Source organism: Triturus cristatus, chromosome 10 (assembly GCF_964204655.1).
Source record: "Triturus cristatus chromosome 10, aTriCri1.1, whole genome shotgun sequence".
Lineage (NCBI taxonomy): Eukaryota > Metazoa > Chordata > Amphibia > Caudata > Salamandridae > Triturus > Triturus cristatus.
Genome location: NC_140593.1, coordinates 803,627,239 through 803,644,519, shown reverse-complemented (window position 1 = coordinate 803,644,519; position 17,281 = coordinate 803,627,239). Strand labels below are relative to the sequence as shown.

Below are 17,281 nucleotides of genomic sequence, written 5' to 3'. Positions count from 1 at the left end.
GTTGCAGAATACTGGACAGAGTTCTCAAAGTTCAAGAGCAGTCTAAGCAGCGTGGGAATCTTGGGTGTGACAATAAAGTTCAAAACCAACAAAACAAAAAAAAAAAAGATTTCTCGCTTTTAAAACAAGCTATGCGTCCTTCGTTCCTGAATGGGATCTAACGAACTCTAGTTCGCTTGTGTTATAGTTCTTAGTCTGAACGGAAATAAAAAGTCCTCCGGTACCAAGGCTGGGAGGTTTCTCGTTAAACACCAAAACAAAATGCGGGAGAGGCTGAAGGCTCCTTTGCAGTCGGTTTGTTTCCCACTTCAATCCTGTATTTGCGGGAGAGTCTGAGTGAGCCTTTGCCTTCGGTTCACGTTCAACTTAAATCAGTTTCCCCAGAGTTTTTGGAATGCGCGTCTTAGGCTCACAGTAAAATGCCAGAAGCAGGTTTCTCGGAACGTAGACGGCAATATAGGATTCTAGAAAAGGACGGGAGAGTATTGTCCAGCGTTCTCTCTGCGCTGGCAAGTAATACGAGACGATTTCCAACTGGAGCTTTTCTAACAAGGTCCAGGTGAGCTTGAAGCGGCAGACTCCAGAATTCACACAAGGGGGCGTGGTCCAACTTCAGGTGCATGACAATAAACCAAGCAGTGAAGCAAGGAGGGTCTCGGTCTTTTAACGGGCAGTTCAATGTGGTCATCTGACCTAGAGGCGTGTTTCTCACAGCAGTACACTTCTGCGCCACGATGTTACTACCCACTTGCATTATGGGACTGGTAGTAAATGGTGTTTGGTGATACCGATGAGAGTTAAGTCAGAGGGCTAACAGTTGGAAAGGTGAGTAATTATATGTCTGATTGTGAAGTATATCGTCTTATGTTATTTAGCATATGTGTAGCACACATGTGCCGCTAGTGTAGCATTGTGACACTCTAGCTATCTGGAGTGACCTGTACTTTTTTTTTGGTTGGAGAAGTATGTGGTTGTAGTATGACCTATTTACAAAGTACATGTCCATCCACCACAGGGAAACCACGTATTGAGGTGATTATGCCCTCAATGCCCAGGAACATCCAACACAGCACCTTGTGCCTCTTGGCAATGGGGTCTAAGATGGGGACTCTAGGAGAAAAGGGAACGCAAAGAGATGCAGATGTCAGATCGGAAACAGGAGAGATGTTTAAATGTCCTTTTGGAGTTTTAGATTGTCCCTATAGGTGACATACACCAGCCTTTCAACAAAAAAGCTTAAACAACCAAAATCCTAGATTCCCCTAGCTTCCTCTCCCAATTTATAAGACCTTCTCTCAACTGTACGCTTAGCATACCTTCATTCTCCATCGCTTCTACTTTGACACCTTCCAGTCTCGATCCTTCACCAGACTCTGTTACCTATAGAAACAATATGTTATGACCGACCACAATTTCTACCCTCCCACTCCATCACTTTAGAGATTATTCTTAAATCTGCCTACTAACTGCAGGGTGTTGGTGTTTTCAGCAGCTGTGTCTCATGTATTGGGCTCTTGCTCACTGTGTCTAGCACTCAGGTATTTTACTGTTTCTGAAATTCCCTCCACACCTTGATGAAAATACGGAGGGAGTTATCTGCATCCTTATCTGTAAGGCTGTAAAACATGATTTTTCATTAAGGATAGGGAGAACTCCCTCCCTAACTTTAGAATGGGAGAGAGTTCCAGAGCTTGCAGGCTTGGTATGCGAGTGAGTGACTTCTCAGTCGATTCATTGAAACATGGAACTTTAAATTCTATGAGTTGGTTGGACCAGAGGGTTTGTCTAGGGCAGTATATCTGAAATTATTTTTGAAGAATTCTGGTCCTGTTCCTTACAGCGCTATATTTAGCACATTTTTTTTAACTCTATTTATCAAGACACTTGAAGCCAGTGCAGAATCATGCGGAAGATAGTAACTTGATTCCAGGGGTTAACTGTAGGAGTAGCCTGGCTGTTGGATTTTGCACCCGTTGTAAATGGTTAGCAGGAATATCTGGGTTCCTAGGTATGAAACATTTGTGCAATTCAGACAAGAGAGCAGGGGTTTGGTTGATGCTTGAACTCTGGAGATGTAGCGTATTTATGGGAATATCCATATTAGCTTTTTGCGCATATTGGTTTTGGTTACCCGACATCATTTAGATGTAGTTCCAGTGTACGATATGCCTCTACAGTGACTCTTAGGCTTTTTGCTGTGTTTATTGGGGGGCATACGTGTCCTAAGCCTGCCTGCAAGTTCTAGGATCTGTTGTTATGGTGGCTGTTTTCAATATGAGGATTTCCATTTTGTCTAACCTGAGTTTGAGATGATTGGCGGTCATCCAGTCTTTAGCAGGGAGCAAACATGGTGCCAAACCGAATGTCATGGTATGATTAAAGCTCTTGAATTTGAGGACATTTTGTGTGTTATCTGCATAGGTGGACAAGAACAGATCAAAAGATAGAATCAGTTTAGTCAGAGAGCTGACTTGGATGTTGAAAATAAAGGGAGCACTATTTGTGTGTGTTTGTTCTGTGTTTGTGAAGTTGCTAGAAGAGCTGTCTTTTTTGTCGTATTGTCAAATCATCTGTATAAAATGCCTATAGTTGTGATTGGGAAGTTAGAGTTTTGTGTATGTGAATTTGGTGGAGTTTGTTTTTTTGCGTGATGTAGTAGAAGTGCTGTGATATGTCTAATAGTGAAGCTGGTAATTGCTGTTTTCTGTAAAACTGCAGAATTACTAATGGATGTTTGTATTCTCTTTTGAGTGCTTACCAAGGTAGAGTATATTTAATTGTTGTATAAATTGTTTGTACTGTACATGCCGTGTGCCAAATACAACAGAGGCTATTTCTTAACCTGCATCTTAGAAAACCTCACAGTGTCATGTGGACCATCCCAAAATATTTTGAGCAGGTCTTACTTTTATAGTTGCTTAAACTCCATAAAAGCCATTATATTTTTTTCGTTTTGATGATGTAGAGAAGTGTTGCAGGGATTCTGCACATATACAGAACTACGCGCAGGAAACCAGGACCTCGGTATATAGTGGTGTACCAAAAACCCACCTTAGTGCCCGGAACCCCAATCCGAATAGCTATAGTGTCTCATTTGTTCTCCGTACTAAATCGAAGCTACCAATGATTAGACATCCTAGAACATGTGACACAGACTCTCTCAGGAATCGCGGGAGCAAGAACACTCGTTCGCTCACTCACTCATACTTGTCCACAATGTGAGTAATCAGAGACACAGTATAGTTTAAAATGTTTATTTTAACTAACGTGCTCTATAATGCAGTACACGAGCCAATACTAGCAGCAATATACATAAACTCAATATAGTAAGCATTGCTACAATTCCATAAAATATGAATGGGGATATCATCTTATAACAACAGTGGAAATAGGACTACTGTGCCTTACCACCCTTCCCGTGCTAGGAACTAGTTTATAATAATTATAGAAGACCTCTTGGCTTTGTCATGGGGGACCCCATACCTCCAGGTTTAGATGCAAAGGTTTACATCTCCGGATAAACACAGCACTTCTCTCTGGAAATGTTTTCTCCAAGTGTCTAACATGCAAGCAATTCCATATTAAAAGCACTCGATTTTCTGTAGTTCAGCTGTGTGTGTGTTATGTCTAACATGCAGGGGACTGACCAAAGCAGATTAACAAGGGACATTGTTTTTCGACCTTGAACACGCTGTGCAGATGAAACCCACAGAGTACAGCAAGAAACGTGAAAGGTAGACCGTTCTCATGTGAACGAACACAAGCAGAGGATTTGCGAAAACAAAGTCATGTAGAAACGTGTGCAAAAGTGGCAACATGGCAGCCAAGCTTATACTAACACATGCTAACTTAGCAATGTCCGCAGTGAATCCCGTATACTCACTACAGAAGCTGTTCATTGTCATCTTGGATTTCATTCACTACTGTAAACACTGGCACTAGTTTTTGAAGTGTTGTTTTGCCCGCATTTGTTAATGGTTTTTCTCATGCCTCTCATGAACTTCTTTCACCACAATTTGCCATTTTGCTCTTTTATGTCTGGCGATAGGGAAGTGCATCTTGCATAAAAACACAAAAGCCATGTTCCAGACCAAAGTGGTTCTGGGAGTCAGTAATTTGTGGAAGGATCAAAGTATGAAACAGGCTGTTCAACACATTATCTTTAAGGATCGAGCCATGACTGACATGAAAGTAGGATCACTCCACTCAGATGCTTCCAACAACACAAAAACAACTGTCTGGAAATGTATCAAAACATTATGTGATTACTCTTGCATTTTGTGGTTGAAAGCCATCTCTGTACCAACATGCTTTGAAGACATTATCTTTATATTGGTCCAGCCTATCGGAGGTGGCGCTCTAGAATAAAAAGTCTTGGCCAAACAGCTGACCAAGGGGACAATTGCGGGCATTTATGAAAGTTTACTTAATAACAGGCCCATTAGTTTGCAACATTTCATAGCCTCTTGGGAGAAAAACTTCAGACCTCTCAGATGGGTTTGGTAAAGAATGCCAGGTGCTTTAAGTGAGGGCAGGCGAAAGGCTCTTTCCTACACACAATTCAAACGTGTAGAATTAGCAAAGCCTTCTAGGACAAGGTAGAGACTGAGCCCTCGCTGTATAAGGCATCACAATTCAATTAATGCTACAGTTCGTCCTATTAGGTATTCCAAATGACTTTTTCTTAACCAGAAGCAGGTCTACTCTTTCCTCTGTAGGATTCATGATAGCAAAGAGAGACCTTCCTAGAGTATGGTGGGTGGCATTTAGGAGGAGGCTTAAACTGAGGGCCAATCCAGGCACCCACAATCAGATGGACACAAGTAGGTTAATCTGAAGGAGAGTTTTGACATCAGTGTCAGCAAGACAAAAGCTTGATATAGATAAGAAACAGAGATTCATTAACTTAGTTTAGTGAAATGAGTCTTGATTACTTGACAATCTGGTTATTTCAACTTTCCAGATGTGTGTAAATAAGACTAATATACCTTACAGTGAAGAAAGGAGCATTTTAGGAGCAAAGCACTAGTAGGTGCATATTAACATGTAATACAGGCTATACATTACCCTAACTACAGACTCAGTAATATACAACTGAGATGATTTTCGCTCTTTGCAAAACATCTTCCTGTAGGGCATTTAGAGTGGGCAATGCAAATTGTTTTTTGTTTTTTTGTCTCTGATCTTAGAAGCCCTTGAAATTTCACATTTCTTTAAAAATAATATATATTTTATGGATCTTTTACAATCTGAATATTTGCAGTCAACATGACTTATAATTGTAGTACACGGCAAAGGGGTAAGCATCTCGCATTACATGGTGAAATATTAACATTTGTCGTTGGTTCGTTAATGAAATCTTTCGTCATTTGCAGCACATTACAGTGAGGCACAAATAGTCTTGTTACACACCCATTAATCACTCACATCAGAGATCGATTCTTTCCGCGAGGGTTCGTATATATATTGCCCCGAAATGCATTCCATTTACCCCACACCCTGGACCACTTCTTGGGGCACTCTCTATGCATGTAAACTGCTCTTTCCGCCACCATTGCGCTGTCCATATCACATCCCCATTTTCGGTAGGTGGGAATCAGCCCCGTACCCCTGTGCTGAGCTATATTACGTTTTGCAATTACCATCCCCAGCACAGCCTTGTCCTGTGTCCTCAAGTTCAGATCTGTAGGCTCCCAGATATTGAGAAGACACCTTTTTGGTTCTGGCGGGACAGTGGCTCCACCAGCCCTAGAGATCGTGCTCATGACCGCCACCCAGTAGGGTGCAATCCGTGGACATTCCCATAAAATGTGATAAAACGCACCCGGCAAGCCACACTGCCATAAGCAGAGGGGTGTGGGTGTTCGACCTAGTTAGTGCATTGTGATACGCGTGTAGTATATGCGATGGAGGATTTTTAGTTGTACTAATTTGAGTTTGGAGGAGATCGCAACTGCCTCCTGCCAGTCTGTTTAATCCAGTTCTCCAATGCCCGACTGCCATCGTTCCCTTAGGGTCGCTGTGGGGTCTGGTTGATTGTTTATTATTTTTCGGTAGGTTTGGGAGATGGCCTTCTTGCACATGTAATCTGTAAGGAGTCTGTCCTCTTAACGGTGAGGCCTCCGGTAGTTGCATTCCTGGTGGGATAGTTCCCAGAAATTTCACATTTCTTGTTCAGACTTTAGAAGATTCTCTGCCAGTAAACGTCACTTGTCCTTCTTTCCATCAGTTTTAACTCAACATAGAAACCGGGTGATTAGTGTGCACGGGATGCAACTCAATTTTTAAAGTCAGCACCTGCAAGGATGATGGTATACAATCAGGACTATCTAAAACACATAAACTCCACACTGTGTGGAGATGGGAACAAGAGGCATGGGGTTTTAGGAGCTAGCAGCCTCCAACAATGAATGTTTAGCCACAAAAGAGCTGCTCCTAAAGTGGTAACCACTATAAAGTTTGAGTTATATTGTGAGTGGGGACATCTCAAAAAGTAACGGACTGGTCTCACACACCACCTGGTGTCATGTTTCATCATTGACCAGTCCTCGCCCTCTAAAACCTTGATTTGATAGAGGGCGGGCATACACCCGACGACAGGGATGCACTTCTAAACTAAGTGGGGGCCCGTGTATAAGTGAGTGAGGTTAAAAAATCATTATAGTTATCCTCATTGTGTTTTTAATGTGAAAGGTAACTGTATGATGTTAAAAGCAAGTGACGGTATGTGGGGGAATTAGTGTCCCCTAACCGTTGTGTTTAGAGGTCGACATGTTTCTGCCGTCTTAGCCCGGGAGGGTCCAGGGCATTCATCAGAACCTAAATATATAAATGGGGGCTCCGTTCTTACCAAAGGTGGCAAGAATGTACCACTGTGTGGGCGTGATCAATGTCACACTCCACAATTGGATGGCTCCTAGATTCAAGCCTGTAAAAGAAAATGCGGGAGAGAATAAAAATATATATAACACCAAACCGTAGTGGTGGCGAGTAACTGAACTCAATACATGCACTGATCCAGTTTTTTGTGTGAGTGACTACTCATGTGACATGTGCCACTCTATTTGTGTACATGATAACAGAGATGCAAAGGTGAGTGCACGTGTCTCACTGTTCTTACCCTAAAAAACCAAAGCTACTGGCCCCATGGGAGGAGGGGAGGGAAAACCCCTGTTTGTCAGAACCTGTGGGAGAAAAAAATATATAGATCACAGCTGGTGTGAGAATTATGGTTATCCAAGTACAAACACACAGAACATTCATCCTCAATTGTGTTTGCGGTCGACAAATTGCTCCAAACTACTTTCATTCAATCTGTTGTCATTTACACCCTTATTGCCTCAAGGTAAGTTTCCTGCGTGGATCCTAGGCGACTGCTCCCGTTCCTCCCCGGTGTAGGACTGGGTGGAGAGCCGTTTTATAGTCTGCTCACTTAAGTTAATTGGTTTTAAGTGGTGCTAGGTGAAATCAGGTGCGTGGTTTCCTGTGTCCCCGGAGGGGCAGCCTGATTTATCCATTGCCGCGCGGCGCACATGCTCCGTGTGGAGAGGTAGGCTGAGGTGCTAATCAACCAGGGGCACTACTTCCTGTGTCCTGGATCGCGAGTGCCTGATTTCAAAATGGTGGAATTACGCGCATACTCAGATCAGAGAAGTGAAGCGCGTGAAGGGAAAAAATACCTCAGAGGGTCAGAGACGGAATTATTGAAGGAAGGTGCGCAATTCTGTGCCCTTCGCGCCCGTGCCTAGTTCTGAATTGGCCAAAGTGCACGCATGTTCTTATTTGCTATTGGTGCGTGACTGTCCAGTACCCGATGTTGAAACGGGTGAGCGGCCAGTTACTCCAACGCAAGGTGGTATTCTACCTAGATCCTATTTGCTGCCCAGATGGGCGAGATTGTGCAGAAGGGGCAGAAGTACACGTATGCTCTGTGTGTTGCTGGTGCGTGACTACAATGCACCAGGTGTTTAAACGGGTGAGCGGCTGATCGTTCAGAAAACGGGGGTTATTCTACCTAGAGTCTAGAGCTGCCCAGATGGGCGATGTTGTGCGTGTACTAGTGGGTAGTTTTCGATTGGACTTGCTGTAAAGCACTTGTGCAAACAGGTGCTCCAAAAGAAATAAGGGGCCGCCTAAGCGCGATGATGTCAAATGTTGGATCTTAGCACTGGGTGTCAGCGCTACCATTTCTGTTCATGCGTGAAGTCTGGGTAAGAGACGCTTCCAGCTGGAAGAGGATGACTATGGAGGGCATATTGCCCATTAGCCTCACGGTGTCAGTTTTGTTTATGCGTCAGCTAAGTGTGATAATTCCAGGTGGACTCAGCCCATTCTAAGTAAACTCAGTTAAGGCTGAGGGCACTACATGTACCGATGGTTTCACAGTATTGTGTGATAGTATACCAGGTACATTAGTCTATGTGTTGGTGTGAATTAATCTAATGGTGGTTATTTAGAGATTTCAACGCCCCATTTGGAGCCACGGTATTTCATCGTTGAGCCCTTTGTCCCAGGATCGTAAACGGAACACCCAGCGTTGTTCCCTTACATGTAGGGCTTTAGTAAGGTCAAACTTTCGTTTTTTCATTACTTCTAGAATGGTCCATTTCAGGTCTGTGTCTTATGGTTTTTCTCAGTGAAGTGACGAGTCAGTTTGGTGTTGGTCTTTTTACACCGAATGGTGCTCCGATGTTCATTAATGCGCACTTTGATTTTCCTGGTGGTCATGCCAACGTATTTGAGGTTGCATGGGCAATTCAGGAGGTATACGACGTTCTCCGTGTTGCAGTTACTGAATTCTCGCAGTTGCCAGGGCACACCCGTTCCTATGTCTACCTCTTTGGTGTTAGTAGTGAGTGCGCAGGATGTACAGTTCCCACAGAAGTGTCCGACGGGCCGTGGTTGGCTCCACAGTGTTTGTTGTTCCTCTTCTCCGGTCGATGGTCTCTTTGCGTGTACTAGTTCATCGCACAGACTCCTGTTCCTTCTAAAGGCAAATAAAGGTGGCTGCCACTGGTTTCCACCGCTATTAAGGATGTGCCAGTTTTTTCTCACGATTTTTTGTACTTTGTTTGAGATCGGGTAGTGGCGTTCTAGAAGTTTATTTTCCAGTTGTTCTGCCTGTTCCTTAAAGGTTGTTGTATTCGAGCAGTTCTGTCGGAATCGGAGGAACTGACCTACCGGGAGGTTTTGTCTCAGGACCCTTGGATGGTAGCTCTCGTAGAGAAGTGAACTGTTTTTATCTGTGGTTTTGTTATGAACCTTTGTTGTGAATCCTTCTTGAGTTATGTTAATGTCTAGATCCAGAAAAATTGCGTGGTTTACATCAATCGTGTGTGTGAATCTGAGATGGGTATCCTTGGAGTTGACCCATTGGACAAATTCTGTTGCCTCTTCCTCGGTTCCGTGCCATACAATCAGCACATCATCAATAAAGCGTTTCCACACCTTAAGGTGTTTCAGGAGTGGGTTATTTGGATTGTAAATGTGGTCTTCCTCAAATTGTTGGACATAGAGGCATGCCATGCTTGGGGCAAAAGTGCTGCCCATCGAAGTACAGGTAATCTGGTGGTAGATGGTGTTTTCAAATTCGAAAAAATTCTCCGTTAGTGCTAATTCAGCACATTCCATCACAAAATGTTGGGGAGTGATGAAGTTCCACTCCATGTTTAGGATAATTTGTTCCACCACTTCCAAGGTTTGTTTCAGTGGTATGCTTGTGTATAGGGTCTCTATGTCCATTGTTATGAGAAGGTTCTCTGTAGGATCTATTTCCAGATCTCGGAGAAGGCACAGGACATCCTTGGTGTCCTATTGGTCTTGGTTCTTGAGATGCTAGTCGTGTGTTGTTATTGTACAAATGAGAATTTGCTTTAAGCCATGGGGTATCTGACAGGACAGTGCAATTTGAGCTGTCGCTCTCTGGATGAATAACAACAAACTGAAACTCAATGCTGAGTAAATGGAGGTGATGTTCTTTGGCAAGATTCAGCCACCTGCAGCGGAGCTATGGTCGCCAATGGAAATGGGATCACCGCCCGTCCCAGCCAGCAGGCACAATAAAAACCTGGGAGTAAAGTTGGAGGCAGACCTATCTTTTTCTAAGCATCTACGGCAAGTGACAGCCACCTGTTTTAGCAAGCTGAGACGTCTGCGGAAAGTCCTCCATTTACTGCCGGAGGACCACCAACGGGTCATAGTCCATGCCACTGTAACATCTAGGCTGGACTATGCTAATGGCCTCTACCTGGGCTTGCCAGCGTACCTCATCAAGAGACTTCAGATGGTACAGAATGCGGCTGCGAGATTGATTAGATGCGTCCTTTTTCGTAATCACATCTCTCCGCATATTAAAGAGCTCCACTGGTTACCGGTGGCAAAAGGAATTGAGTTCAAGGCCCTAACCCTTGCTTTCAGGTCATTCCATGGGAAGTGTCCCAGTTACCTGAGACAACGGTTATACATCTACAAACAAAATCGCGCCTTGAGGCCCAATTCGAAAAATCTGCTTTGTATTCCGCGAATTAGGAAAGCCCGCCTTGGTGGCAGATCTTTTACGATGGGGCATCCAAGTTATGAAACTCCTTGCCTAACCGCATTCGACTGATTGAGACAGAGCTACTATTTAGAAAAGCTGTAAAAACTTGGCTTTTCAATCCAGCCTAATCTGCTCTCTAGGTTATGTAGTGTGCGGCTTGGCTGCGCCCCATTCTATTGCCTAGCGCCGGGACCCCTCTTCGGAGGTAGCTGTTCGCGCTCTACAAATGGCGGTATTATTATTATTAAACTACACAGGCAGTTTGAATAAGAAAATTAGCTTCTATAAACTTCAATCAACAGTGGCATGGGAGACATCTATTTTGTTAAGGTTGTAATGCAGTTCTAAGATTCATAGTTACTGCTAATTATTGATCTCAAGAATTAACAATTTTTTGATGTTAAAATAAATCTAGAAACTCACGTTATGGATTTGCCAAAACCATTGATTAACCACACAGTATCTCATATTACAAGAATATCATCCTTCAAACAAGTACTCAAGGTTAAATAATAACGACTGGGCTTCCCAAAACCTGGCTTACCCCCAATGAAATCCTACTACCCCCGTGTAAAGAGGCAGTCACACTTTGTTCTTCACTACAATGTTATTCCCTTATAAACTGCATGGAGTACTGCCGAGACTGTCCTTTCCTTATGTGTCCCTTCTGATTACCTCCAGTTTTCAAATTCTCTTATGAAGTAGGGGCATTTAACCCATCCTGACTGCAACCAACGATATCTAGCAAAACTTCATGTAGCTAGCTGCTTCTGAATCTGGGGTTATTTCCTTTTACTCTTAATTTAACCAGAGCACTGTTGTGTATCTGCCATATTTTTCAGTGCTAATACTTTGTTCCTGTCCTGTCCGGAATTATGGGCAGAAGTATTTCCATGGTCCAGGCACAACAGCTGAAACCTGAAATTCTCGAAAAAATCCAGATAGGTGTAAAAGCCACCTAGGAAAAGATAACCTTTTTTTCTGGTCATACTTTTGATTGACGGAAATTTTGGACAAAATATGAATCATACACCAATTTATCACTATTAATAATGCTTTCAGAGGGGAATCAATGAAACAAGACAGTGCAAAATGGTACCAGTAGCAAATGGTGATAATTAATGCTTTGACTTCTCCTCTCTTGGTTTTGTGAAGCTACATCAAGCAATCACAGCAGACTGGAGACCGGACCACTAGAAGCGACAGGAGGTCACAACGAAGCCCTGAGCAGTCTGTGACACGGCGGCAGATCCAGGAGGTGAGATAGGTGCTGAACCACAGGAAATATTGTGACAATCTCCTAACGAAGGTGCAGTACGAAAATTAAAAATAATTAATGGCCTGATCCTTCTCTCAAATTGTTATTGCTTTTCCATTTCCATGATGGTATCACTTTTCCAGCACTTTCAAACTTTCTCTTCTGACATGCAGTTAAAGATGCTTTATGCTTAGCGAAAAGAAATATAGCACAATCGTGGGGAGCCAGGCAAACTCCTACACTACGAGGATGGTGTTGGGGTATGGACGAATTAATGGTAACTGAAAAATCAGTATATGTCCATAGTAGATGCCCCAAAAAATGGACACGGGTCTGGGGGAAATGGAATGACAATCGGGGCAACATTTGTGATCCCCCACTGGAAGAAACACTCTCAGGTGATTCAGACTAGCCGAGGTCTATATAGAAGACATTAATATTTTGGGTATTAGTGTGGGCAAAGAGACGGTTGTGAAGAACGCTGGCATATTTTCGAACAAGTCCTTGATGTTCAGGATATGGCTAAAGTGGGAAGATGTGATATATGTAAGAGCAAAATCGTATGGTATTGCAGATATTGTTGGAATTGTAAATGTTAATAAAAATTTTTTTAAAAGATGCTTTATGCTTTTTACATCGGGCGTTGTTTAAAATCTCAATTTTGTCATGTTTGTAAAGTTTGTCCTCCCCACCACATTGTCTAGTATTGCTGTGATCTTAGAGGGGATTGTTCCTGAAACAAGGTGGGTATGTGTTCCATAAAGGCTCTTATTTTCCTCTATTCCACAAAAGATTTACATATGTTCGATTCTTCACCCAGTGGCTATATGTATATAGAGATTGTAATATCAGTTTCACTCAGATATTTGGTGTAAATTGGAACAGTGCTTGAGTGTGAAGTAACTGTGCTTTCAATCCAAAAATGTCACAGATTTCTCTATTACCATTGAATGTTATAATAGTGCTCTCTGCATCGCACTTCTTTCTCAGCATATTTTCTTGATGTATTGTGTAGCCCAAGTGGGAATCTGAAAAATGTGTTTCCACTATTATAGGAAATAACTATTTCACAGATTTGGCAGAATTCTTCTGAACTTTTTTCTTTTTCATCCACCAGTTTTTGCTATGTTGGCAATTTATTTTTTAATCAGTGCAACCTGTTTAAAAAAAATGAGGAGGGGCGTGGCCAAGATGGCGGAGTGAGCGGTCGCACTCTCCGTGGGCTCCTGAATCCCCAGGCCCTTGGACCGAGAATTTTAGCAGTATCTCCCCCATATCTGCTGGGAGATCGTGGGGAAAGAAGGGGACTACCAGCGACCCAGCGGTGGGACTCAACGAGACCCCGAACGATATTGCAGGAGGCCGCGGAAGGCAAGCGCGGGACGGAGCAGCAGGGAGGGGCCGAGAGCCGGTGCCTGCCGACGCGGACCACGGTGCGGAGCCAAAGCACCCCCGAGACTGAGCCGGCGAGAACCTACCCCGATTGACGGAGAAACCGGGAACGGGACTGCCAGAAGACCCTCACGGGGAGAGGTCGACTGAAGACGGCGGGATGCGGCGCCGAGGCCGGGGCCCGGAGCCACTACACGGCGCGGAGCCGGGGGCGCGGCCTACAGGCGGACAACGAGGTGGAGAGCGACAGCGGAGCCCCGCATCGGAGGCCCTGGTGAGGAGGTACTCTGGCGAGATAGCCTGGGCAGCAGCCGGTCCTGGGCCCCGCGGGAGACACGACGGATGGCCCCGCTAGCCGCCTGACGTCAGAGGAAGGGCGGCAGAGCGGTACAGGGCCCAGTGAGGAGTGCGGAGGAGCGTGGGAGCGAGCGCGGCAAGAGAAGAGGTCGAGGTGCACCCAGCGGCCTGGCCAAGGGCCCAGCACGCATCTGCCTGGGGGAGTCGCCCCTGTATTGCTTAGAGACGGACAGTTCACCTGCCGGAGCAGCCGGTGAGCCCCTGAGAACTGCAACAGCCCAACCAACCGTCGCAGCAGGAGGACGGGAGACCGAAGAAGCGTGGAGCGAGCCCCGTGGCCTAGCGACGCCGGCGGGCGGGTGGAGCACCCGAGACACGGGAGGAGCCGGCCGCCCCCTACCAATGGCGGGCAACAGAAGCAGCAAGAAGGGGGACCGCACTCTCCCGGAGATGCTCAGCAGGAACCACCAGAGGGTGGACAAGGGGCAACCGTCGCCGGGCTCCTCCGGGGGTGCGCAGGAGACGGACGAGAGAGAGCAGCCGGTGACTAGAGCCTTCATGGAGTCACTCTTCAGCTCCCTTAGGGATGACTTTCAAACGCTGAAACAGGAGGTCGCTGGGGAGATGCGAGAGGTGCGCAGAGAGGTAGACGGCCTGGGAGAGCGGGTGGCTTCCGTGGAGGGTGCTGGTCAGAGGAGGGACGAGGACATTGAGCAGTTGCAGCAGGAGGTGCTGCGCCTCCGAGACCAGCAGCTCGACCTGCAAGCCCATAATGAGGATCTTGAAAACAGATCCCGGCGGAACAACATTCGGGTCCGGGGAGTTCCGAGCGCAGACGAGGGGTCTGATGTGACCAGCTACCTACAGACCCTGTTCAGGGAGATCTTGGGAGAGGCGACGGACTTCCCCATCCGGATTGACAGAGCACATAGGGTGGGCCCGCCGAGACGCACGTCGGCACCACCGCCGGATATTCTGGCCTTTCTACCGGACTTTCCACTCAAGGAGCGAATCTTGGCTGAGGCAAGGAAGAAGTCATCCCTGACCTTCCGAGGACACCCAGTGGCTTTGTATCAGGACTTATCTGCCATAACGCTTCAGAAACGCAAAGCTTTCAGGATTGCCACATACTTTCTGAGGGAGCACAGCACGCCCTACGCCTGGGGGCACCCCTTCCGACTCATCTTTCGGTGGAATGGCACTTTGCACCAACTACGCTCCCTGCGGGAGACCTGCGGGGTATTGGGCATTCCTGAGACGGAGGAGGACACGGCTACGCCGCACCGGAGGCGCGTTACCAGAGACGGCTGGCAGCGGGTGACGGGGCGGAACTCTTCTGGCCGCACCGGGAGGCCGGACTCACCCACCATCAGGGCTGGCATGGCCGGCGCGGTGCTCGAGGTGGCCAGAGACACCGCCGCTGGTGACGTCGCATTGACGGCGTAAGAACACTCCGGGGGGAGATCATCACAGCTTACTTCACTTTGCAGGTTTGGGGGCCCTGGGGGGGGAGGGGGTAGCGGGGAGGAGACGGTGGCTGGATGTCCACTTAAGTTTTTTTTTTTTTTTTTTTTTTTTTTTAAAGTTTCAACAAAACCTTTATTGAGCCGGATTAAGCAATACACAGCCCCTACGCCAACAACCATCCAGTGGCAGGCGGCAAAGTATACGAGGTGAACGATGGTAATTTACACAGCTGTTCGCCTACAACCCGCGTGGGGCCGGCAGCGTCACACTAATCCCAAACATCTGTTAAGGCTGTCAGTGAAGCTGCAACATTCTGTGTGTCGTGTAACCTTTATGCCATCAGCGACCGTGGGCGCATTCTGAAGTTGTTTAAATGCATTTATAGACTGCAAACAAGGCACAGTAATGTACATATCCGTGCGCCACCAACCAGGGGCTCACCACCTTTTCTCATATAGCAACCCACTGTATCGGCTATCCCACATCCCGGAGGTCGGGCATCGCCGTGCATAACTGATTTAACACCCACTGCTTACCGAGTGTCCCTCCACCACGACGCTCGTTTGCGGGGCTGTCCCCCTGTCGGCGGTTAAACTCTGGCGCGTTCCTCCCTCAGAACTTAGGGCACAGTCACGCGTTAGTGGCCATAAACTCCAAACCCCCTCCCTCCCCCCTCGGTTCCCCCAACTCCCCGAACCCACCCCAGCTAAACAAATGAGGTCCTAAGTCAGTCGCAGCCCCATTCGCTTCCCGCACTCAGCCTCCACTCATCGTCCGCCCGAGTGGCACGCCAGCACCTTCCGTCGTCTCCTCCCTGATCGCCGCCATTGGGTCATCTTGCGTCCCCCGCACAAACACCTCCCCCGGGAGCCTCCTCTTCTGTAATCTCCGCGTCGGGACCCCCATCAGGGCCCCCCGCTGCAGTCTCCCGTTCGCCCAGATAGTCTACGTACAATTCCCAGAAGTTTTTTGGCCGGCTACGCGGTGGCAGCAATTCACTGAACCTCTCCGCTTGGGTGCAGCAGTATAGCACATCGCGCTTCCACTGCTCCACCGTGGGCAAGGGACCACGCATCCAGCTCATCGCAACTCGTCGTTTCGCAACGAGCATCCCCATATCCACCAGGCGTCGGGCCGCCTTCGGCACCACTCTGGAATGCCCCAATAACGCCACTGCCGGGTCCGGAGCCAACTCCACCCCCGTCACCTCTACTATCTGGTGGTATACCGCCTCCCAGTAGTTGTATATGCCCGGGCATTGCCACGCTAGGTGCAGGAAGTCTGCTGTCGGGTGTTTGCACTGTTCGCATATAGGGTCGTCACGCAGCCCATATCTATGTAAGCGCTCCGGCGTGTAGTAGTACCTGTTGAGGAACTTGAAATGGACGAGTCGATGCCTGCCGTGCAGAGAGATGCGTCTGATCCCTGTGCAGCAGTACGCCCACATAGCATCGTCAATTGTAACACCTAAGTCTCTTTGCCAGTCCAATCTGCATTTTGCGAACTCATGCACCCTATGTGATTGCGCCATTCGGTACAGCTTAGAGATCAACCCTTGGGGGTTGTCATTCTTAATTATGTACGTCAGTTCCTGAACCTCCGCTGGCTCTTCCATGTCACGCCCCAACAATTGCTTCCAGGCATGCCTGACTCTGTGATACTGATACCGCTGCAACTGCGTGCCCTCTGCGCCCGAGGCTGCCACCGCCTCCCATGTCTTGACCTGGCCGTCAGCAAACATGTCACCCATGGTGTGTACACCCATCTCTAAGCGATCGCCGCACTCCGTCCTCAGTGCAAGGGGCCAGCCAGACCGCCCAAGCAATCGGCATTGCCGGCGAATAAAGCTGCGCCCCCGACTCGCGCTGTAGTATACAGTTCCAGGCATGCCTAGTGGAGTTCAAGGAGTCGAGAAACCCCGTGCGTCGGTCCGGATGTCCAAAAATGACCGCGGGGAGCGGCTGCGGCGCCGCAAACAATGTCTCTAACTTGAGATACGGGACATTCTCACCCCGTGCATCCAGCTATGCGCCTGAGCCCCCTGTGCCACCCGATAGTACAACTCCATATCGGGCGCCCCCAGGCCGCCCATCTGGTAAGGCAGCGTCAGTACCCTCCAGCTGGTCCGCGCCTGCTTGCCCGCCCACGCCAGCCTCAGCATCGACGCCTGTAGACGCGCGAAGAAAGCACGGGACAGCACCATGGGGATGTTCGCAAACAGGAATAGGAACCGCGGGAGTACCACCATCTTCATGATGGATATACACCCCAATAACGAAAGGGGCAGCCTGATCCAGGTCTCCACGTCATCTTCCAGTTTACTGATGGCC

The 17,281-nt window shown here is 47.2% G+C and overlaps 1 protein-coding gene across 3 annotated transcripts in view; it reads left to right on the top strand.

Moving 5' to 3' along the window:
* Positions 1-17,281, top strand: part of EME2 (essential meiotic structure-specific endonuclease subunit 2) — a 163,957-nt gene that overhangs the window by 48,044 nt on the left and 98,632 nt on the right. Inside the window, exon 5 of one of the 3 annotated variants that reach the window (XM_085628359.1) lies at positions 11,693-11,795. The exons of the other annotated variants lie outside the window; for them this stretch is intronic. Coding sequence (XP_085484485.1) covers positions 11,693-11,795 — 103 coding nt within the window. The remainder of the gene's footprint in view (positions 1-11,692; positions 11,796-17,281) is intronic. 3 annotated transcript variants of the gene reach the window in all.